This window comes from Schistocerca gregaria, chromosome 6 (assembly GCF_023897955.1).
Source record: "Schistocerca gregaria isolate iqSchGreg1 chromosome 6, iqSchGreg1.2, whole genome shotgun sequence".
NCBI lineage: Eukaryota > Metazoa > Arthropoda > Insecta > Orthoptera > Acrididae > Schistocerca > Schistocerca gregaria.
This window is the reverse complement of record NC_064925.1, coordinates 563,321,451-563,344,597: the sequence shown is the minus strand read 5'-3', so window position 1 is coordinate 563,344,597 and position 23,147 is coordinate 563,321,451. Positions and strand designations below refer to the sequence as shown.

Here is a 23,147-nt window from a genome sequence, read left to right as displayed (position 1 = left end):
TCTCTTCGACAACATAGACAAAACACACATTCTACTACACGCACTTGCCACAGTGATCAACAGATAAGCTATTCTTCGGATACAGCATTCATCCACGGCGAAGGAAAAGTAGCACTGGGAGCAGTTGCAGAGACCCTCGTTAGTTCACCAGCAAACTAAGAAGAAAAAAAAAAGATCTTTCGATTGAGAACTTTCACCACGAATGCTGCGACTCCGAGGAATGCAACCTTGCGTCGTGCTGAATCGCAAGCAGTACATGGACAACGCCTCGCATATGAAGCCGCCGTGGCACGAATGACAGGCCAAAGGAAATCTGTCACAGGAAGCGATAATTTTCCAGGTAGGCCCACGTTGGAATTCCGTGCAGCAGTGTGTTTTGCTTTGCATGTTGTCACAAAAGCACAGGAATGCAAAATGAGACCGTCAGTCGCCTTCCGCAGACTTGATTATCGTACAAGGGAAGGTGAGACGATGAAGAGCGATAACATGCATTACGCCGCTGAAGATTGATGAAGAAGATACCACTATCTCCTTATGCATGTCAACATATTGGCAGGCGGTATGCATGAATCGCAGAAGTTTACAAAATTGGAGAAGTGGTAGGCACTTACGATAAAGAAGGCAGTCTATCAGAAATCAAGCCGAAGCAATAACATGGAGCTTACAAACTCAACTGTCTTTATTCCTTTTTGTCGAGTTACAATGAATGGTGGAACTGTAGAACCCGAACACAAGTTAGTGGAATTTGAAGAAAAGTTAAATAACATAAGATGGATAAAACGGAGTTAGAAGAAGTGGTCGACAAAATGTATTTTTAATGGGTCATTGCAAACAATATTACAGATATTGACAGAATCTCAAACAGAGTAGTCAGACTTCTTTAAAAAATAAAAAAAAAGATATTCTACAGAATACAGTCCAGATCTGTACACCAACGTGTTGACATTCTGATGAGAAGACAGATCTCCACGAGTAGTTACAGGAGCTGATAAATGCCACAATCTCAAACCACAAGACGTAAATGGAGGTACTTTAATCATGAACGATCTTTGAGAGAGGAATTCTTAGTGTGAGATTTGAAATGACAAAAATCAAACACTAGTAGAATTTGTGGAGGATACATTCTTCTCGGCAAAGCCAAGCAGGAAATGAACCTGACAAGGACTAATCTGAATTAAGCCTGAGAACTGCTTATAAAAGATGTTGTTGTTGTTGTGGTCTTCAGTCCTGAGACTGGTTTGATGCAGCTTTCCATGCTACTCTGCCCTGTGCAAGCTTCTTCATCTCCCAGTACCTACTGCAACCTACATCCTTCTGTATCTGTTAAATGTATTCATCTCTTAGTCTCCCTCTACGATTTTTACCCTGCACGCTGCCATCCAATACTAAATTGGTGATCCCTTGATGCCTCAGAATGTGTCCTACCAACCGATCCCTTTTTCTAATCAAGTTGTACCATTTTCTTCTCCCCAATCCTATTCAATACCTCCTCATTAGTTATATGATCTACCCATCTAATCTTCAGCAGTCTTCTGTAGCACCACATTTCGAAAGCTTCTATTCTCTTCTTGTCCAAACTAGTTATCGTCCTTGTTTCACTTTCATACATGGCAGCCCTAAATAACTTATAATGTCAAGTGATCTCATATGCATTAACTTTAGATTAAAAGAAAACAGGAATATAAAACAGATTCAACAGGGAAGAAGTAAAAAGTTTTAATTAAAGAGAAAGTACAAGGGCCACTTTCTTTCAAGGTTTGATCGGTCGAAAAATGTAAACCACAGTGATAATCCAAAGTGCTTTATTTGCAACATTTACCTACAGCTTCCACCTGTTTCTCTATACAGCCGCTGCTCCGATTTAGATATTTATCGTAGCGTGGTACCAACTCCGCCATCCATTTGTCACAGAAGGCAGCCGCCTGTGCTTTCCGCCAATTCTCTGCTCTAGTCTGCAGTTCATTGACCCTGACTAATTGCTGACCTCATAGCCAGCAGTTCGTGTGAGCAAAGAGATGAGAGTCACAGGGAGCCAGATTCGGGCTGCATGCTGGGTGAGTAAACGCTGCAGAAGCGTCTTTGTTGAGCTGCACTTCGACTGTTCAGAATTACCCTTTGTAGAAGAATTTTTGGAATCGCCTCATCCAACACTCTCTGAACACGATCGTCAGCTGACAGCCGCTACCATCCCTGGCGGCCTGCATCATAAACGTCTGTACGTTCAGCTTCAAAGTTCCTGCGCCGCTGCCGCACTTTGCTGCCATGCGTGACAGGTTATGTTACGTGGGCCGCATCAAATCAGACGGAATCTCTCAGCGAAAGAAATCGAATGACAGCACGCGCTACTCACTTGGCGACAGACTCTGTAGATCTATGCATCTTTACGTGCTCACTGCGCGATCGACGGTCATACTAGAGGCACTGCGCAGCACATCTATGCAGAGCTTCATCGGATTTTCACTGTGGTCTTAATTTCGCGATCGATCGGACTCGAAAAAACAGCCCTCTTATTTTTTAAGGTGGTGCACCAGACTAGATTAGGTAAGAACTTCAACGTTTTTTTTAACTAACGATTCCACAGTTATTTAACAAAGGTACTACAGGAAAATATGTTGCAGTAACTACACAAATGAAATAGTTTTCTTTCTTCCCTCTTCACTCAGAATTCTGAGTCCTCCTGTCTCGCCTGTATCGAGTATTTACCCCATTTTCGCTGCTGTCCTAGCATACAGTTACTCTCTGTCCATTCTACTTTATCCTCATTGGCATGAGATTTAATATTACTATTACATTTAGTTTTTGCTATTATGTCAAACCATAAGGCTGCCACTGTTAAATGTGACCATACCAGAGGAAACGACCCAAGAGATGGTAATGAGCAGAAAAAGGCCATATGGAAATATGCTCCAAAGGAGGTACACAAACTTGAAAACGGAGGTAAAGGGGATTTGACAGTGTAGAGTTGAAAGGTAGCACACTTGAGAACACGCAAGACAAGTGGGAATGTTCTGTCTGTAATAGTGTTTTAGCTCCACACTCAGGGGGTGGTGGTCGTTAACACTCGCCCGCATATTGAGGCAGAACCAGCGCTGATGATTCGCTGTCATCGTACCATGGCAATTCTCTGCGCTACCCACAAGCGGGTGCTGTGGAGGTAGATGGTAGTGTCTATCGTGAAGGTGGTCCCACCTGAGAGTAGGATGGATGACAGAAATCCTAGCACCACGGTGACCCGTGCGACATCGGCGACAAACCAGCGACGAAATCGCCTCCGCGCACGAAGGTCCTCGGGCAATAAGGCGCGCAGGTGCTCTAAGTGCTACGGATAGCGGCAGTTGTCGTCGAGAACGTTCGACCGGTCGTCTGCCTTACTCTGTGCTGGTGGGTCACTTGCGTCGTGCTCGTACTGGGGTTCAGCACCTTTAATCTCCATCTTCAAGTGGGCGTATCTCCCTTCCATCCTTAAGACCTTTGTCCTTAGCTTCTTAGAGATCGTTTCCTGAAGTTTGTCTCCATTTACGGAAATCACGCTGAACACAAAATCCGCTTTAACAACGACAGTAACATTCCAACTTCATTTTTAATTCTTTCTTTTGTTCTCCCCAGTTCTTTCATCCTCTTCCACTGTCATTTGATTCTTGCTTTTCCTGGGTATCCTTCCAAATTCAGTAGTTTGTTCTTATCACTTTCTTTCAGCTATTTGCAGCTGCTGAATAACATTTATTGCCGTATCTTTCCTTGACGTCTGTAGCCCCAACTGCAGAGGCGTTTCCCAAAAAAAATAAACTCTGTACTGTTTCCGTCAGTTAAATAAAAGACACTGCACTTAATGGAATCAATGGGAATAAAGTCAGTGATAGGTACTGGCTTGATATGATGTCAGTGACACAGGGTGCACATCCCAGAAAGGCATAAATTTACATTTACGATGACATATTCATTACAATGCAGCATTTCTTTAAGTAACTAGTTCTCACACATTTCTTAAGGATGTTAAAAAATTATCACGCTTGCGTTTTACGTAGCCTTCGCAGTGTTCTATTGGTTTTATAAATTTACACGCTACTTCCCATTTTGTAACCATGTTTACCGTGGGCTGCATACATCATTATTATTTACCTGTTATTCACATACCCGTCGTAGAGGGCGGCAGATTTGCACTCTTCAGCCTTACCAAAACACGTCAATGTGAAACGCGATCTTAATCACATCTCGACGATGATGCAAATTTTTCTGCTCTGTGAGGATGATAGCGGCAATGGCTTCTGGTGAGAGTAGGTGAGAAACTTGGATGTGGAGGATTTCGGAGAGAATTTAATATGAAAAACGGTGTATCACGTACATTGGGCCAGGAGTTGGTAGTCGGGATGAAGAAACTAGAGGATAGGAAGGAATTCAATTAGACGAGAGGAGATTGGGTTGCAGCTCTCATCTGGGATGCGACAGGTGGGACAGTTGCAGCTCTCATCTGAGGTGGGACAGATTACAGCTGACCACATAGTGCCAGAGAGACAGGTGGTTACAATTACTCTGGAAACACAGGTACAGAATTTAGAGATGAAAGGAAGGTGGAATAAGCTAGCAGAAACGAGACAGCGAGCCAGGGTTTTCGAGGTCGGAGGATGCACCAGGATGCTGGGACTGAGTGAGGTTCACGTGCAATGCAGGGCTAGATTACAGAAAAGTGTTGTACGTGTTTGAGAAAAGGTGGGAACTTCTTGAGCTGCAACAGGCAACGGATGAGACAGAAGCAGGAACGAGGCGGAGTTTACGTCCTTCGAAGATCTGAAAGGAGTGCTAAAACATGAAGGACAGTTACAAAAGTGATGATAGAGCACATGAGAATCGTGCGACTTGGTCACCATCTTCAGCCAACTATCATGGTGGCGTTTGCTTTGGACAGGTGGGGGTTCCAAGGTAGTTTTTGACCAAGTGTATTTTGTGTTTCCTTGTGTGTACTGAACGGTGAGTAATGTTTTAGGGGGCATAATAATGAAGGGATAGTTTTCTCTCGCGAGTTTCAGTGTTCATCGAGAGGTAGCATTGGTCACACCAGAAGTATCAGTGTAGCCTGCAGGGCGGGTACTGCAGTGTTTGTGAGTAGACAGGAGAGGGCCTCACCTCTAGCCGGTACTCGGCCTGCGTCTCGCGGTCGAGCTGCCGGGCGACGATGAGCGCGCCGGTGGCGCGGTCCATGTCGAAGCAGCCGCCCTGGCCCAGCCCCGGCCCCGGCGCGCCGGCCGTCCCCTCGGTCAGCGTGTACGTGACGTGGGGGCCGGCAGGCTGCCCGTCCGCCGGCGCCACCGTGCCCACCACGTGGCCCACCGGCACGTCCTCCCGCACCTGCAACACAGCGAAAATGTCCACGGGTTCCTAAGGCACCAAACTGCTCAGGTCACCGGTCCCTACACTTACTAGTTTATGCTACCAACAACACACACACCCGAGCCCGAGGGAGGACTCGGACCTCCGGCGGAAAGGCCGACACCAGCTCGCACGGTGTCACCCTCAAACTTGCCGAGCCAATTAAAAGGCACGCACTGCGCAGCACCTCAAAGCAATACCGCATCAAAACCCTAGTTTCAGAAGATCTGCTACGTCAGAAAATCATCTGCAGCTTAAAGAAAAGGATGAAGCTAAGAAGTAGGAAATTTTTCAAGTCACCTGTACGGCATTGGACTTCGTGAGACATACTACTGTGAGTGTGGAAGTGAAACACTTACAGACGTCGAGGTTGTTAGGGATCCAGCAAGAAGAGGTCCTGAACAATGCAGTTGACAAAAATATACACCTCGAGGTTCCACCAGTACTCTACTGCAATCACAAACAGCTTCCACCTATGCTCTAGTCGTAAAAGAACTCACAAAAATAATTGTAGCGCATGTTCGCAAACAAAATCTGAAGGTATGCTTAGCAAATAACGATAAAATAGTTAAACAGCAACACTTCCTGAAAATTTCGGTTGCAAAGATTATTGTTCTGACATTATGCGACTTAACATCTGAGGTCATCAGTTGCCTAGAACTTAGAACTAATTAAACCTAAGCACATCACACACATCCATGCCAGAGGCAGGATTCGAAACTGCGACTGTACCGGTCAACCGGCTCCAGACTGTAGCGCCTAGAACGGCTCGGCCACCCCGCCCGGCTGTAATGATTACGATAGGATATGCTACCACACCTTTTACCATCGCAAAACTTGAATTAAATTACTCATCGCTACTGCATGACTTATTTCAAGAACTTAATTAAACTTGTTATTCTAGCTGTGTGATTTACGTAAAGATATTTCTTTGGGGCCCTTTGTTGCTTCATTTTTCTCTTAAGTGTACTGCAGTTTTAGAGACTGTTACACAAGACGCATTTCGCTATTAATTCTCCCTTCTGCACATTTTGAAGCCAACAGGTTTTTTCCCCGTTGCTGGAAGACGCTGCAGACGAGAAAACGTACTTCCATCTTCGCCATCCTGGTTCTTCTCTTGCTGCTTCACAGCCATAGCGAAATCTGCGTAAAAGCAACGTGTACTAAGTTCTACACGACCAAAATGATTTGTTGATATTTGGCATTACATTGCTTGAGAGAACCAGTCAGCACATTATTTTTCATTATAAAGTGTGTCCGTCATTACTCACATATATTGTTTATTGGCCATAGTAGTTTCCATAGACGTAGCTATTATCAAAAGGCCATATAAACGGTATTTCAAAGTGTTTCCATTAAAAGTCTATGGGTGAGAGATCACGCCATGGGAAAAATTTTTGTTACAGAAAAAAATATTCGCTGCCGCTCTCCAGCAACACTGGGCATCGCTTTCTATTTGGTATGCTTCTGAGTAGAGGTGCCTGACTTGTGTGTTGCTTGCAGTTCAGTCACGTACTCCGTATGAAAAGGGATAGGCACAGGCAAATAAAAGCTCCTTATTCCCCCCCTAAAAATATCTCCCCTTTTTTATTCAATATCACTATCAGTTTATTGGTTAGTAGTTCCTGCTAGTTTGGTGAAATCTCGGTTGTCCCAGGTCCGGCGAATACTGAAAGACGCCTAGCGTCGCCGAGAGGTGTCCTACGGCTGCTAAGCGTTTGATGCAAAGACTGCAACTGCCTACATGTTTCTTGGCCGATGGTTGCGCCACAACAGTATGGGACTCAAAGTCTCATTGAGGCTGCTACTCCGATTTCGTTGTTAGACGATCAGCGTCTTGCAGAGGTTAGAAACTGCTGTTGGCTTTTCTTTCGTATTTGTTATTTCCTTATCGCCATATTTGAGAACTGTGTTTCGTTACAACTGATGTTTATAAACTTCTCATTCTAGCATAATTTTGTTTAATTTGTGGACGAGTATGAGAGCTTGTCCAAACCCATATCGATAGTAGAATGTGTCAATGATTTCATGAAATCTGTATGCACCAAATGGTACGTAGAATCAGCCTTCTCCAACGCTAGACAAATGCCGCGTGTTCCCCGTCGGAGGGCAGGCAGGCAAGAGGTGGATACGTGTAATGTGGCAACCGCCCTGACAATCCGAGGTTTTTGTCTTCCTGCCACAGCAGCCGCATGCAAACAGCTGGCAGTAAAAACCATATTAGAATTGTATAAGAGCGGACCGACAACGGCGCTGAGAGCTGCATGCCGTGATAGGCGGCAAACGGCCGGTGCGGGCGCGCTACGCTCCACGTGGGCAGCCGGAGCCATTGTCGCCGGCAGGCCGCGGTGCTCACGGTAAAATATCAGCGCGGCAGCCCCATCTGGCTCCCGCAAAGGGCGTCCTCACCAAACGGCAGCACAGGGGCAGGGAGAGGGGGAGGAGGCGTTGAGCGCGACCGAGCGCTGCTTCCCCACCAGTCGACTAGGAGAGCGATACCTCGGGACGCCGAGACATGACTGTGTGCTTTAAACATACACGTGCGTAAACGCTTCAGCGAGCTAAGGGCAAGGAGGACTCAGTAAAAAAAGTGCTGCACTTAGAAAAAAACGGTTGCTAGAGCTTCATAATAATCATAAATATCTTTAATAAATAGGCGAGAGACTGGTATGGTATATCTCACAGTTTTGGTGTCAGGCTGTAACACAGCGCTTCCAGCCATGTCGGCTGTTAGGCACTCCAGAGGTGGTTTCCAGCATTCTGCGAATTTTGCCTTTGTCCAGCCTGGAGTTATCTGGTTTGTCTTTCCTTGATCCTCCTAAAGTGCATGTGTGAAAGAACAGACACTGTTGACGATCTACAGTTGTACGAAATACTTCGAAATTAATTCGCTTCCTCTAAACTCCCTGACATCAGCAGTATTAGGTACAGATCTGCTACCCAATAGTGACTTTGTCAGACGGGGGCTCGATCCCGGATTTCCACCTTATCGCGAGCAGTTGCCTGAACCACTTCGGCTATAGTAGTCCACTCGATTTACGGTATACGGACGTAGACAGTGTCATATAGAAGTTTCGGTCGGACTGGGGAAACGTGCAAGGATAGCCGAAGTGGTTAAGGTAACCGTTGGAGAGAAACGTGCAAGGATAGCCGAAGTGGTTAAGGTAACCGTTGGAGACAAACGGGAAAGCCAGGTTAGAGTCCCGGTCCGGCACACATTTTCAAATCTCAGTATTCGGTAGTAGATCTCTACCTAATACAGCTGATATCAAACATTAATGTCAAAGTAGCTCTTAAAGAGGGATGTGCTCAGAGGTTCCGACGCCGGATCAGGGCCTGGTAACTTGCCCATGACGGCAAGCGTTCTCCAGTATCTGCTGAAAATAAAAGTCCTCGCAGAAAGCGGCACTTTCCAGAGGAGGGTTAGAAGGGGGAGACCGAAATTACGAACAAGAATGCTTCCAATCTGCCTCTGAGATTAAACGGCTGAAAGGCTTCATTGTCAAAACATTTGTCGGGAACTGTTCCGCGCCAGCGAAATCGAAGAACCGGTCAGCAGCAACTTGTGTGTGTACGAGACGTGGGCTTTGTTGAGAGCAGGTGGTGTTGTGGTAATAGTGACGATTTCTCAATGCGGAGATCAGTGATCCAAAGTGATCAACGAAGCATTGCCTCCAGCACGGTAAATTCGCAAGAGTTTGCAACTGCACATTTGACCAATGTTTACTGGTATTTATAGGCGCATCTGAGGCTTACACTGGGCCCGTCTGGTTGTTAGAAAGACGCCTGTATCACATCGTGGAGTCACTGTCTAGCTGACAGTCGTATGTTATGGAAGTGACGGGCTTGACTAGGCCAGCGACGTGCCGAAACAATGCAAGTTTGGTGTTTAGAGTTCTGTTGAAGCATTGGGTTCGAAACGCTACTTATCGCCGACGAGGATAAATAAGGAAATCTGCCACAGTCTTTTTGGCGACATTGTCTCGGCATTCACCAGAACTAATTTAGGATAGAGCGCACACCCTTATGTAGAATGGCCAGACAAAGAGATGTCCTCAGAGCCTCACAAATGAGTTCATCGTCTTAGCCGCTGCAACATCCTCGTCCGAAAAAATAGTAGTCCGCATTACTTAAAAACAGCGAGGGAGGAGTCGGCCGCGTTGGCCGAGCGGTTCTAGGCGCTTCAGTCCGGAACCGCGCGAGTGCTACGCTCGCAGGTTCGCATCCTGCCTCGGGCATGGATGTGTGTGATGTCCTTAGGTTAGTTAGGCTTATGTAGTTCTATGTTCTAGGGCTCTGATGACCTCTGATGTTAAGTCCCATAGTGCTCAGAGGCATTTGAGCCATTTGAAGGGAGGGAGGGAGGAAGAGAGAGAGGGACAGACAGAAGAAGAAACGTTATTTCTCACTTCGTCTCACCCGTCAGATTCTGTAGTAAGGGTGTTTACGCAACGGCATGACTTTTGCAGAGGGTACTACTTGGTGCAGAACGCACATATCGGTGAGGGTGTGGGCTCCCGCGTTTCCGTCCCGTAAGACGCGAGTGAGTGCAGCAAACTGAGCGTCCGCGCCGCAGATGACTGTAAATATCTGTGACGCAGGGCGGTGCCACTCTCAATTAGCGGCGGATTCCGATAGTTATGGCGGCAGCGCGTGGCGTGTCGCTTCGGCAGCTGTCTTTGTTCCCGCTTCTCTCGGAACGGTGCACGGCGTAAGATCGCTCGCCGAGCGGGCTCCGATCTAAACTCGCGCCCTTTCCCCGCCTCCTGTTCTTGTTACCTTCTTTTTTCCCCCTGGCCCGCCGTGCGTGTATATATATCTCTGTCGCGTTGTCGCTACGACAGTTATGGCGTGTGGAATTTGCGAAGCATCCGCCGTTCTGCGCCCTTAATTTTTGTTTTTACGCTCCTTCCATTCGGTTTCTACGCAGACAATGCGTTGCGCGATCCATTGTACTGTTCTTAATTGCGTAAAAAGTTGTGCTTGGAGTATTATAACTAATGGCGAAACATGCCGATATTTTGGTGAAGAGATGTGAATCTTCTCACTCCTTTGTTCTCTGATTGCTTAATCCGAGGGTAATTTTGAGTGTGGAGACGCCGCAGAACAGCACATCTCTGACTTCGCTATCATCCTACAGAGGACGCACTTTATGGTTTTTCGACAATTTGTTTCTTTACCCAGTTCATTTACCTTAGTCAGTTGTACGTACAATACTCAACATGCACCAGCCATTACGATACTTAGATTATCAGAATGTCAGCAACGTCTATATGTCACTTGTGTAAGGTGTTTCTGCGCTCTTGGCTTTATGACAAGTTACTAGACTGTACTTCCTGCAGTCCAGACAAAAGTGCCTGACGCATTGCCTCACATTAAAGCGGATAACTACGTACAGTACCCTGTCCGAGGACACGCAGCAGACATAAGGGTAGCGGCAGTTTCACGTTTTCCCGCTAATCAGACAAGATGCGTGCCAATACATTCTCCTGCTACTATTCAGTATTCCCAAGTGCCATTTCCGGGTGTATCGTTTTGATTTAACTTGGTCTGAGCTTGAAGAACTACTTCATAATTTTTTTCTGGTGTCCTAGTGCAGCTCTGGTCCCCTCCATGTTTTCATTGCGCGTGTTCTTGAACTCGGCGTGTGTTTTTCTTCTTCTCCTTCGAAACACCGTCGATTCTTTTATGACAGACCTCAAACGTACGCTTATTAGTGTAGAGGTCTGTTTCGTGTTCAGGCAACTAAATGACAAGACAGCAAGACTCACAGTCTACTACCGCACTAAACTCGTTTTTGCGAAAGGCAACTTACTAATTGTATAGGTACAACTATTTGATGTTGTCGAGCGTCTTGTGGCAGAATAGATGGCTTATGACTGAACCACTGGGGCAAAAGTCGACTTTAGCAAACAGGGTCTCCGGCTAAAGAAATATTGTAAAGAACGCTATGTAGTCGTGCTTTTTGTACCATAACTAATTGGCGTACTATAAAGAGATGTTAATAAAATAGAGCAAATTTCTCAAAATTAGAACATCAGCAGATTCAAATAATATATGGCACCATGGGTATGGCTCCATTCTATATGCTTCATGTAACTGCAACTATACTAACCCCATATAAGCCATATACACAAGGGCGTCAGTATCAACAAGACATCGAAAATAACAAGGAATACTCAACATGGCCACTAAAATACAACAAACAAACAAACAAACAAACAACAACAACAAACTTAGGTCCACTCCATCTGGAAACATCGCAGAGGTATCCCACGCAGTCCTTACACCCTCCAGAATCCGATCTTTAGTCTTTTTCTGATGGCGCCTTCGCTTCCACCGTCTCTTGGTGCAACATTGTTCGAAGCCTACTTACTTGTCTGTTCTGCAGTATACGTCAAAAAAGACCAACCCACAGTGAAAGCTGTGCGTGCCTCAGTCTTGCAGCTCACCAGCGCTGTCAGGAGCTCATTAATCCTTCGGCTAAAACGAAACATTGTGAACTAGAAACTGTAAACGCGCACCTTCCCTTGGATGTTTCTCGTTTAGTGTTTGCTTCTGCCGAGATCTTTACTGATTGGAAGATTTGTCAGTTTCAAGAACTGTTATCGCTCAAGCGTTTTGTACGTGATGTCCTCAATAGATCTTCTTCACTTCCCCAGAGCTTTCTCAGTAAACTGTCGCTCATCCGCCTCTGCTCCTACCTACTTTAGATGATCGCTCCATTTGACAGTGTTTCGCAATGTTACATGTAGATATTTAAGATGCATACCGTTTGTAATGTTTTTGACTAGTTGAGCCTGTGCTGAGATCTGTCAGTGTCAAACGTGAGTTTGCTTTATTTGCGACACACTTATTCCAGGCAAACAATGCAGTATACGGAAGCTCTAATGTTGTCCAACATGGGATGAACTCAACTTGGCGACACATATTGTGTAGCGATTACGTGCTGAGTACGTGTTCTACCACGTGGAACGACTGAGAAACACGTTTTCTCGTCTGCCATTGGCTATCTAGCGCATGCCCTTATCAGGAAGCGTTGCGCTTTCTGTCATCTGATTGGCTGTTTTGAGAAGAGAAACTCCAGAAGGTCATGACGCGAAGGGGTGGCGTCAGTCTGAGGGTGAACGTTTGTGTAGAAAGGGGTGGGAGGGTGTATTTTATTATATTTCATTTGTGTATCGTAATTTTAAAGTACTTGTGATAATATCTCACGAGAATAGCTGTGATAAATGAAAAGTATTATAGCGTCCATAAAAGAATTCAACACACGTTACCAGTAGCTAAGGAGCCTAATTGTAGCGATCCTCGTCGTAGTCACGACCTTGCCTCAAGGGACACGTCTGCACAAGACGCAAGACTTGTGAAAAGAAAACTCGTTAAGTGTGACTGAAATGTCTGCTTGTTACGACCACAGCACGTCACTACGTCTTCAGACGGTAATGGTGGGTGAGCTTTAACAATGGCAGCCACTCGTGGTGGCGAAATGTCAGAAAAATAACCAAACGAATTTCGGCCGAAGGATACGAGACAGAAGTCAACAGGCAATTTGTCAATAAGTGGCTACGAAAGCCTTAACAGTTTTGACACTCTGATCTGTTTTTGTCTTGATAATCGCGGGCAACGTGTTTGGAATGCCTCCGACGCTGCCCCACATGCGCAAACTAAGTCGTCATTTCATGGACCACAGTGTATTTATCGAGGTTCTGGCAGGAAATCACACTGCTCTGTGGTGCGGGGAAGAGATTCTGGAACCAATAGCGGGATTGTGTTGCGAACATTTTGGTGGCAATTTCATCTCGATGGATGATAACTCGCGTGGTCACCGTGCCGTTTTTCTGAACACGTTCCTTCGTCAAGCCAGGAACACGAGGATCGGCTGGTCTGCCTATTCCCTGGACGTTAACCCAATCGAACATTTATAAGGTCGATTGTAACGAGGTGTGTTTGGATGTCGACAGTGAACACGTACTCTGTGCGAATTGCGAAGACTCGCTACTAAAGAATGGGGGAGTTTCGTCCAGGACTGGCTAGATGATGTCTTTGGACTACTCAAAAGTGCATCTGAACAAGGGGATGTTCCACCACATACTGAATTGCAAATGTATATACAGCGTGGCCCAACTAAAGTTTCAGCGCAAATATCCCTGGAACAACAATAGATATTGTAAACGACTTTTGCGGGTATGAATGTAGGGCAGAGACACTATGAAACACTCTAAAACGTAAGCAAATATTATTTTCAACACAGACTTATTTTTTATGGGGCACCCCATATTATTTCTTACGCAGTCAGTAATATGAAAAATTACAAAAAGAATGGTGTTGATTGCATTGCAATACGTCAGTTACATGCTGAGAAATTGCAAAACTAACCTGACGCTTGAAATAAACGAGACGTACCACTGTTGCACATCCCCACGTTGCTCGTAATCGCGATGTGACTGATTTACTGCGATGCAACAAACGCTGTAGTTACTGCTATTGTTACTGTTTATGACGTAAACTGGAAACAATAGAGATGTCCAGACAGAATGAAAAATAAGAAAACTATTTACTCGTTCGTGGCTTACTGATCTTTGCTGCCGTACGAGAATGGAAGCAACAGTAACGAAAAACCGAATATCACCAGCCAAGGTAAACATATTTAAACGCAGACCAAAGATCTAACAGAGGGGTAAATGGTTGCTGTACGTAGTTGTGTGGCTGGACAGCCGTATTGGTTCCAGTCAACTTAATAAGAGTGTAAATAGTAATAACAACAGTGTTTCCCGCATCCTAGTACGTCAACCACATCGCGATTACGAGCAACTTGGGGTTCACGCTTGCATCTCGGAATGAGCAATAGGGACGCCTAACGTTTATTGCGTCAGCCGGAGTGGCCGAGCGGTTCTAGGGGCTTCAGTCTGGAACCGCCCGACCGCTTCGGTCGCAGGTTCGAATCCTGCCTCGGGCATGGATGTGTGTGATGTCCTTAGGTTAGTTAGGTTTAAGTAGTTCTAAGTTGTAGGGGACTGATGCCTCAGCAGTTAAGTCCCACAGTGCTCAGAGCCATTTGAACCATTTTTTACGTTTATTGCAAGCGTCAACTTCAATCTGCAATTTCTTAGGCTGTAATTGACGTATTGCGATGCAACCAACGCCGTTCTTTTTGCGATTTTTTTGTTATTGATTGAATAAGAAATAATACGGGGTGTCCATTTAAGAAAACGAAAGTCTGCGTTGAAAATAATATTTGCTACATATTAGAATGTCTCACAGTGTTTACTTTCACGAGCACCTGCTTTAGACTCACACACGTGAAAGTCGTTTTTCAACACCTGTTGTTGTTCCAGAGACATTTGCGCTGAAACGCGCGTCTCAGAGCCAATTCTTGTCTTCCGTGCCGTGGTTTTGGAAATGAAGAGGCGGCGCGAGACTGGGCTACTCACCCTGAAGACGAGGCTGGAGCTGGTGAAGGTGGGCCTGTTGTCGTTGAGGTCGAGCACCTCTACGCGCAGCTGGCGCACCGCCTGGCGGGGCGGCTTGCCGCCGTCGGTGGCGGCCACGGCCAGCCGGTAGATGGCGCGCTCCTCGTGGTCCAGCACGGCCCGCGTGCGGATCACGCCCGACACCGGGTCCACCGAGAACACGCCGGCGCCGTCCGAGTCCCGCCCCTGCGGCAAGCCAGAGCGCGCACTCACAGACACCGCCCTCGCCTCGCAAGCTGCACAAGTGTTCAGTACTGTCGCTCCTCTACGTCTGCCATCTCATCGAGTTCCCAAGCCCTCGCCCGTGTCGAACACCAGCGCTCGCAGAAACAGTATTGTTTCCTCTGTCACACCTACACCGTCAAACCAAACTGCACACCCTCTTCTAACAGAACTTTAACAGGGTCCTTCTGGCACAGAGTGACATCGGCTCGACACTTATCCATTCAATGAAATAATTCACCCTTCCCTATTTTAGCACACACTAGGGGTCCCACCTACCCTACAATTTTGCTACTCCTTCCCTCTTCATACTACGGCCCAGCCACATCTCAGCCTCCTCCTATTCCTTCGCTGTGTTCTAACGTACCCCCCCCCCCCCCTCCCGGCCCAGCTCCACACTACATTACTTGACCCCTTTGTTCAGACTCTCCTACTGTGATCCTATGTATCCTCTAACCCACCGTTTAGAAACTTATTCTCTTTGCAGTGCAGTCCTCCCAATTCAAATGAAACTGCAATGCTTTTCTTTAAAGATTTTATACCTTTCTTTGCAATTTCTCCATGTTTTCTCTTGTATGTGAAAAAGGCAACTGGCTATTCTTATCATCCAAAATACCGTCATTCCTCCTCGGCTCATTGTGGGCGAGAGGAGTGAAAAAGTGTAAGGAAAAAGGAGGCAACTGATCTGTGTTACAGAATGTAGCAGGTTATTTTATAATGGGCTCAGACTCTATTCAGCGCTGTCTTTACCATCAGATTTCCAGAAAAGCGATACTTTTACATTACGGAAGAAGTAAGAAGCGGATACAGAAAAGGGTATAAGAGACAAAATGAAGAACAAATTAAGAGATATAAGAAGGAATGATGATGGAAAATAGGATAACGTATGCGGAGACCCCTGATATGCAAACCAATTGAGAGCAGTAAAATGTATATATGCAGGAACATAAATTCGAGTAGAGCACAGTTCCATATTACCATTACTTTTGTCTAACGTGAACGTCGTAGAAATGATGAAGAAGGTGATACAAAATTTGAGAAGAGGAATAAACGTTACGATTCGCTAGCGGAGGAAAGAAGAGACCACTTAAAAGTCCTATTAATTGAAATGGGGACCGTACTTACGGGGCAAGGAAATACAGAAATCGAACAGAAGAGCGAGTTTGTTATCATCAGAAATCTGTTACACACAGTCCCCGAAGTAGTAAAAGTATTGTTGGATGTATATAGTAAGATTAGAAGGTAATGCCAAACAAGAAAATTACAAATGTATATGGGTGGAGGTGAAGAACGTGTTGCTAAAACAGGGAGAGAGGTTGCACATTTTTATAAATCGTCTGCAGTCTGCTAAAGTAGTTAAAATGTTGATGTATTTAATAGTTACGTGGAACGGAGGAAAAAGTTGCCCAAGCAAAATGTGGGCGACGTGCAATGTGCGGGAAATGACAGGAAAAGCGATGCTGCAGAAGGATGTCAAAGATTAAATAGACATGATGAAGTATGAACTGAAGAGGTCCTAAAATCATTTTGGCGGAGAGGAATATATGGAGAATTGAGGCCGTAAGAGTGGGGCAGCTAAACGAAGCAGGAGCGTCCCGTAGCAGTGGTGTGTGTAAGCACTCACCGCGAGCAGCGAGTAGGTGACGGAGGCGTTGGCGCCGGCGTCGCGGTCGACGGCGCGCACGCGGGCCACCTCTGCGCCGGGCGGCTGCTGCTCGCGCACCGACACCACGTCCTCGCGCGGGTCCACCAGCTCGGGCGAGCAGTCGTTGACGTCGGCGACGCGCACGCGGACCGCCACGCGAGAGCTGCGCGCCGGCGACCCCTGGTCGCGCGCCTCCGCCACCAGCTCGTACGACGCCCGCGCCTCGCGGTCCAGCGGCTCCCGCGTCACCACCTCGCCTGCGCACCACGCCGTCCACATGCCAACAGCCTGCTCACCGGCATCGCTACTCCACCGAAAACACACTTCACCTCGTAGCCACAAACAGTCCTGATCAGCAGAGAGCGTCGTCACAGGTGCAGCTATTAGTGATTCAGAACGAGGCTCAAAACCACTAAAAATAAACCCAAAATATATCTATTTAAAAAAGATGCCTTCCTAAGAGATAGTCTCCAGTCCTTCCGAGCTAATTATGTAAGTGTAGACCAGATATTGCTCAAATTCAAAATACAGTATCGACAGCAATAGATAGATTCGTACCGGGTAAGTTAATAAGAGACGGGACTGATCCACCGTGGTACACAAAACACGTCAAAACATTGCTGCAAAAGCAACGAAAAAAGCGTGCCAAACTCAGAAGAACGCAAAATCCACAAGACTGGCTAACTTAAACGGCAGCTCCAAATTTAGTGCGGAGGTCAATGCGAGATGCTTTTAATAGTTTCCACAATGAAATACTGTCTCAAAATGTGGTATAAAAACCAAAGAGATTCCGGCCGTATGTAAAGTGCACCAGTGGCAAAAAACAGTCAATACTGCCACTGCGCGATAGCGATGCAAATGTTACCGATGATGGTGCCACTAAAGCGGAGTTACTAAACACAGTTTTCCCTAATTCCTTCACGAAAGAAGACGAAGTAAATACTACAGAATTCGAAACCAAAAAAAGACATAAAAGTAGGTATCTTAGGTGTTGCGAAACAACTCAAATCACTTCAGAAAGGCAAGTCTTCCGGTCCAGATGCTACACCAATCAGGTTCCTCTCAGACTATGTAGATACAATAGCGCCTTTCTTAGCAATCATATACAACCGCTCACTTGACCAGAGGTCTGTTCCTAATCACTGGTAGCACAGATCACAGATCACACCAATATTCAAGAAAGGAAATAGGAGTAACCCATTGAATTACAGACCCATATCACTCACCTCAATTTGCAGTAGGATTTCGACTTATTGATGCAAAACCAACACGGATTCAGAAAATACCGTTTTTGTGCAACACAGCTAGCTCTTTATTCCCATCAGGTAATGAGTGCTGTCGACAAGGGATCTCAGATCGATTCCATATTCCTAGATTTCCAGAAGGCTTTTGATACCGTTACTCACAACCGACTATTAATCAGATTGCGTGCATATGGAGTACCGTCTCAGTTGTGTGACTCGATTCGTGATTTCCTTTCAGAGAGGTCACAGTTCGTTGTGCTAGACGGTAAATCATCAAGTAGAACAGATCTGGCGTTCCGCAAGTTAGTGTCATAGGCCCTTTGCTATTCCTAATTTATATAAATGATCTAGGTGATAGTTTCAGCAGCCCCCTTAGATTGTTTGCAGATGACGCTGTACTTTACAGTCTAGTAAAATCATCAGGCGAACAATTCCAATTACAAAATTATCTAAAGAAAATTTCTATATGGTGCGAAAAGGGGCAATTAGCACTATACAAAGAAAAGTGCGAGGCCATCCACATGGGTACTAAAATAAATCCGATAAATAATGGGTACACGATAAGTCGCACAAATCTAAGGGCTGCCAATTCGACTAAATACCTACGAATTACAATTACGAGCAACTTAAAGTGGAAAGACCACATAGATAATATTGTGGGGAAGGCGAAACAAAGACTGCGCTTTGTTGGTAAAACACTCAGAAGATGCGACAAACCAACTAAAGAGACAGCCTACATTACGCTTGTCCGTCCTCTGCTGGATATTGCTGCGCGGTATGGGATCCTTACCTGGTAGGATTGATGGAAGACATCTAAAAGGTGCAAAGAAGGGCAGCTCGTTTCGTGTTATCGCGCAATAGGGGTGAGAGTGTCACTGATATGATACGCGAGTTGGGGTGGCAGTCACTGAAACAAAGGCGGTTTTCTTTGCGGCGACATCTATTTGCGAAATTTCAATAACCAACTATCTCTTCCGAATGCGTAAATATTTTGTTGACACCCACCTACGTAGGGAGAAATGATCATTATAATAAAATAAGAGAAATCAGAGATCGAACGGAAAGACTTAGGTGTTCCTTTTTCCCACGCGCCATTCGGGAGTGCAATGGTAGAGAAGTAGTATGAAAATGGTTCGGTGAACCCTTTGCCAGGCATTTAAGTGTGAATTGCAGAGTAACAATGTAGATGTAGATGTTATTGCACCTCGCAGTGAGGGTGCTTGGATTGGCTCGTGTCTTTGTGTGTGCTGTTGTAGCTATTAGGAATGTTCAATTTATGGATGTCCATGTTACTGCATGGATGAGGAACTTCAGCTGATGATATACATGAGAAAAAGTACCACCACACCTTTACCTTGACACTGTCTTTAGTACATTGCACGACTAGTTTCTGCGGCTCATTACCGCCATCAACACGCCCACTGCCAAAAGAGGATGGCTCTAATGGGCCGCCGAAGTTAGTCGTTGATAGAATAAAGAAATTCTCACGATACAGTTGTGGTGGTACTTTTTCTCACACAATGAGAATGTGCTCTGTTGTTCTAACGGTCAGATAACTTGCTCGTGAATCTATTCGGATTTCCACAGTTACACGACAGTCAAAAAATTGGTATGGTTTTTGTTTACTGTAACATCGCCGCGTGTTTCCGATAGCGGCCACAGGAGGCCAAGTGGAATAATATCGTGGTCGTGTAGTACAGACAAACCTCGGTGTCCACGGAGGAACAGCACTTCCGTGCCCTACCTGACAACTGAGCTCGAGAAAAAGAATACTGCGTAGTCAGAGTGAATCTTTCTTTCTGCAGCGGTTTGTGTGCTGCGCTGTCTGTCTAGATAGCTCACTTCTCAGTATAAGCGCCCCTTTAATTATTATACAGTGTAAGAAGCTTAATTATAAATCTTGCTTTTCGTATAGTTTAAACAATTAAAATTGAAATTATATTAAAAGATAGACAAGAACTAATAACACAGAAACTGAATGGTACGTCATGGGGAGCAAGAACTGCAACACTACCATGGTCTTCCTTAGGACTCGTCTACTCCGCTGTGGAATACGGGCTCCAGTACTGCTTAACAGTCCACATGTGAGAAGAACCGATGTCCAGCAAAATGCAGCAATCAGGACAAGAACGGGACGCATCAGGTGTACTCCTCTTCATCGGTTACCATCTCTAAGCCACACTGCACCACCAGATCTTGAAAGACAGAATGCCCTTCTCAAGGTCGGTAAAAGCATTGCCCACAAAACACGAGGTTCTGGATGTTCGACTACCGCCAGTCCGGCACACAGTTTGAATCAGCCTTGAAGATTCAGTATTACACAGTGTTGTGTGTTTTAGTGACAAACTCGCGCAACAACACGTACTACGTGCCTTTTCTGTCTTAAGCGTTCTTAAAATTGAGATTATTTTCCAGGCGAGTCTCTTTATTGGTAAAGCATTACTGTAGAGTAAAACAGTTTACGTTGCGAATATAATATTTTGTGTAGTTTTTACTGGTCCTTGCCATAATTTATTGGCAGAGACTGCAAGCAAAAATTTCTTTTAGGAAACCGCTTTTCTCTAACTACATTTAATTTTTTATGCAGTTCACATTAATGCCGTAAAATTCTTTGTTGCAGGTTACTTTCCGTAAACTCTGCTGTAACTTCATTTGTTTTGCAGTCAGTAATCCGTTGACGCGTGTTCGTTTAGTTTTCCTACGAAAGTATGTCTGAATGTCACTTAACAACAAAACTAGAGAAGTATATAATTAGCACGTTAAGAAGAAAGTATTACAAATGAACAACAACGTCATACAACCAGTTTATGTGCTGCGGTGTTCAGCGATTAAATTTTTGCTACTTGAGCCATTGTAGACGGAAATCTACTTGCTGTACAGGTACCCAAGTTTATAGGGGTGATGTTCAGACTGTGCGCTCCGGGATTCGTGTTGTTAGAACTGATTGTGTGATGAGTTGCCGTTAGGCGCCGCTTTCTGTTACGGCGATGTAGAGATGTAATTTAAGCATCACTGTGCAGTACACTTGCAGTCAACTATCTGGACAAGGTGACCAGGGCTTTACTCGTAAAACTGTTTTATCAAAATAAAAGTAACAGTGCTGCCACCCTTTGCGAGTATCGACGCATTAAGTCATCTTTCCGCACCGACGTTGAAAAAAATGATTCGGAAATTCGAATTATATGGTGATTTGGGAGTTGCTCCTGGGAGAGGCCAGCGGCCTATTGCGCCACCAATTGTTGGAGAAGCTACCGTTGAAGCCGGACGCAATGTGCGATCTTGAAGCAGAGCACGCGCTGTGTCACGACAGCTGGACATTCCGTGGTCCAGCACCCCACCTGAGATGTTTGGGGAGGCTGTGAAGCGATCTCTGTCTGGTGCGGTTTCAGGCTGTCGTGGACGCAGGCGGTCGTCACCTCGTCACACTGAGCAACGTTTGTAGCGTGGAATGTAAATATGGTACGCAATTAACAAATGTTACCCTCTCGTGTGGCAGTTAAATTGTCTTTTTTCCAATGGTTTATTCGTTATTTCTCTCCCGCATGTCCTTACAAAAGGTCCCATAAAGTTACATTGTCCCATGATCACTTGTTTATCAATGAGGCGAAAGTATAATTATAACCACCCAGCAAAATTCTCGTTTGAAACGGAAGGATTACAATTTTTGTTGTGGCGGTGGTACTTGAACTTTTAATACGAGAACTAAAGGTGTGTGTGTGTGTGTGTGTGTGTGTGTGTGTGTGTGTGAGAGAGAGAGAGAGAGAGAGAGAGAGAGAGAGAGAGAGAGAGAGAGAGAGAAATATATATATATAGAGAGAGAGAGAGAGATGCATGGTGGGAAATTACTAGGAGTTAAACGAAAACAAACAAATGACAAATGGATCACAGAAAATACTCAAGTGGAAGCCGTAGCTATGACGGCAATGAAAATGCAATAAAGACAGGTGGAGGACATGTAGACAGGCGAATTGGTGCGTAGGTGGAAAGACGAAGCTTCTCCTGGATTCCGAGAGGTAACAACAAATCGAGACGACGACGTAATGTCAGAAGAGTACACATCACCAGACAACACGCAAGAGTGACACGGACAGCTGTAGATGAAGAGAATAATTTATGGAGGCGTCCGGAGGTTATCTCTGTTCAGCAGTGGACGTTAAATGCTTTATGACTACGATGGTCTCTTTCGTGTTCTGATAGAGAACATGCTGAGAATTCGGGATGACGGCGGTTCGAATTCCCGTCCAGATCCGCTGCTTTAGACGTACCATCGATTCCTACATAAAGTAGGGAAAATACTTAACTGATTCTTTCCAAGGGGTGCGACCGATTTATTTCCTGAATCCGAGCTTGCCTCTAATGTCGATGGGATGTTGAACCGTAACTTCCTTTCTTCCTTTTCTAGAGAACGTGATAAATGAAACTGCTAAGCGGAAAAAAGGGCCACGGCTTTCCAACTTGGGCGACTCGCGCTCCACGAAGACGTTCGCTCTGGGCGCGACCCCGACGTCGTCCTGGCGCGTTTTGGACACTCCCGGGTGGAAGACGCCTGCCATTCTCCTCCCGAAAACTATAAAACGTGCGGGCTCGGGAACGGCGGTGCCCTCCGTACAATTAGAGCTGGCGGCAGTGTCCCCTCATTAAATGCATTCCCTGCTGAATGAGGCTTTTATAGCTCCTAAATTGACGTCAGGGGCAGCGGCCGGGCAGCCTAACCTGAAAGGCTGCGCGCGCAGTCCGCCTAACGTAGCCCGCTGCCGTCCACTGCACTGCTGCTGCTGGTACGGGCAACAGAGAAAATATCGACGCCTCTTGCAACAGCCAACGTTATTCGAGAAGCAGACGAAGTGCAGAACTTGGGCAGGCATCGCTAGACAGAGAACAGTGGCCTTTGGAATTACAGCTCAGTCTTGCCGCCGCACCTCGCGTATTGTTTCCTTCGGTCATCAGACGCGAGCATCTCCACATGAGTGGAAAGTACGGTGTACAACAAGAGTGTCACTTACGACGTCATTGTCCTGATGGCGATGCGTTACATGTTTGAAGCTCCGCTCCCCTTCGGCGCCATCGTCAACATAAAGTGGGGTGATTATGACGTGCATTATTTATTGCAGGCTCACTCGATAGGTGCATAATCCGAACAAGCAAGAAAAGTACCCGCATCTCGTGGGAAAGCACGGGACATATCGATGTATACGAAGGTGG

At 45.8% G+C, this 23,147-nt stretch overlaps 1 protein-coding gene across 1 annotated transcript in view; it reads right to left on the bottom strand.

Moving 5' to 3' along the window:
• Positions 1-23,147, bottom strand: part of LOC126278940 (protein dachsous) — a 287,615-nt gene that overhangs the window by 122,612 nt on the left and 141,856 nt on the right. Inside the window, exons 10-12 of the mRNA XM_049979218.1 lie at positions 16,681-16,958; positions 14,796-15,020; positions 5,122-5,343 (exon numbers count right to left, since the gene is read on the bottom strand). Coding sequence (XP_049835175.1) covers positions 5,122-5,343; positions 14,796-15,020; positions 16,681-16,958 — 725 coding nt within the window. The remainder of the gene's footprint in view (positions 1-5,121; positions 5,344-14,795; positions 15,021-16,680; positions 16,959-23,147) is intronic.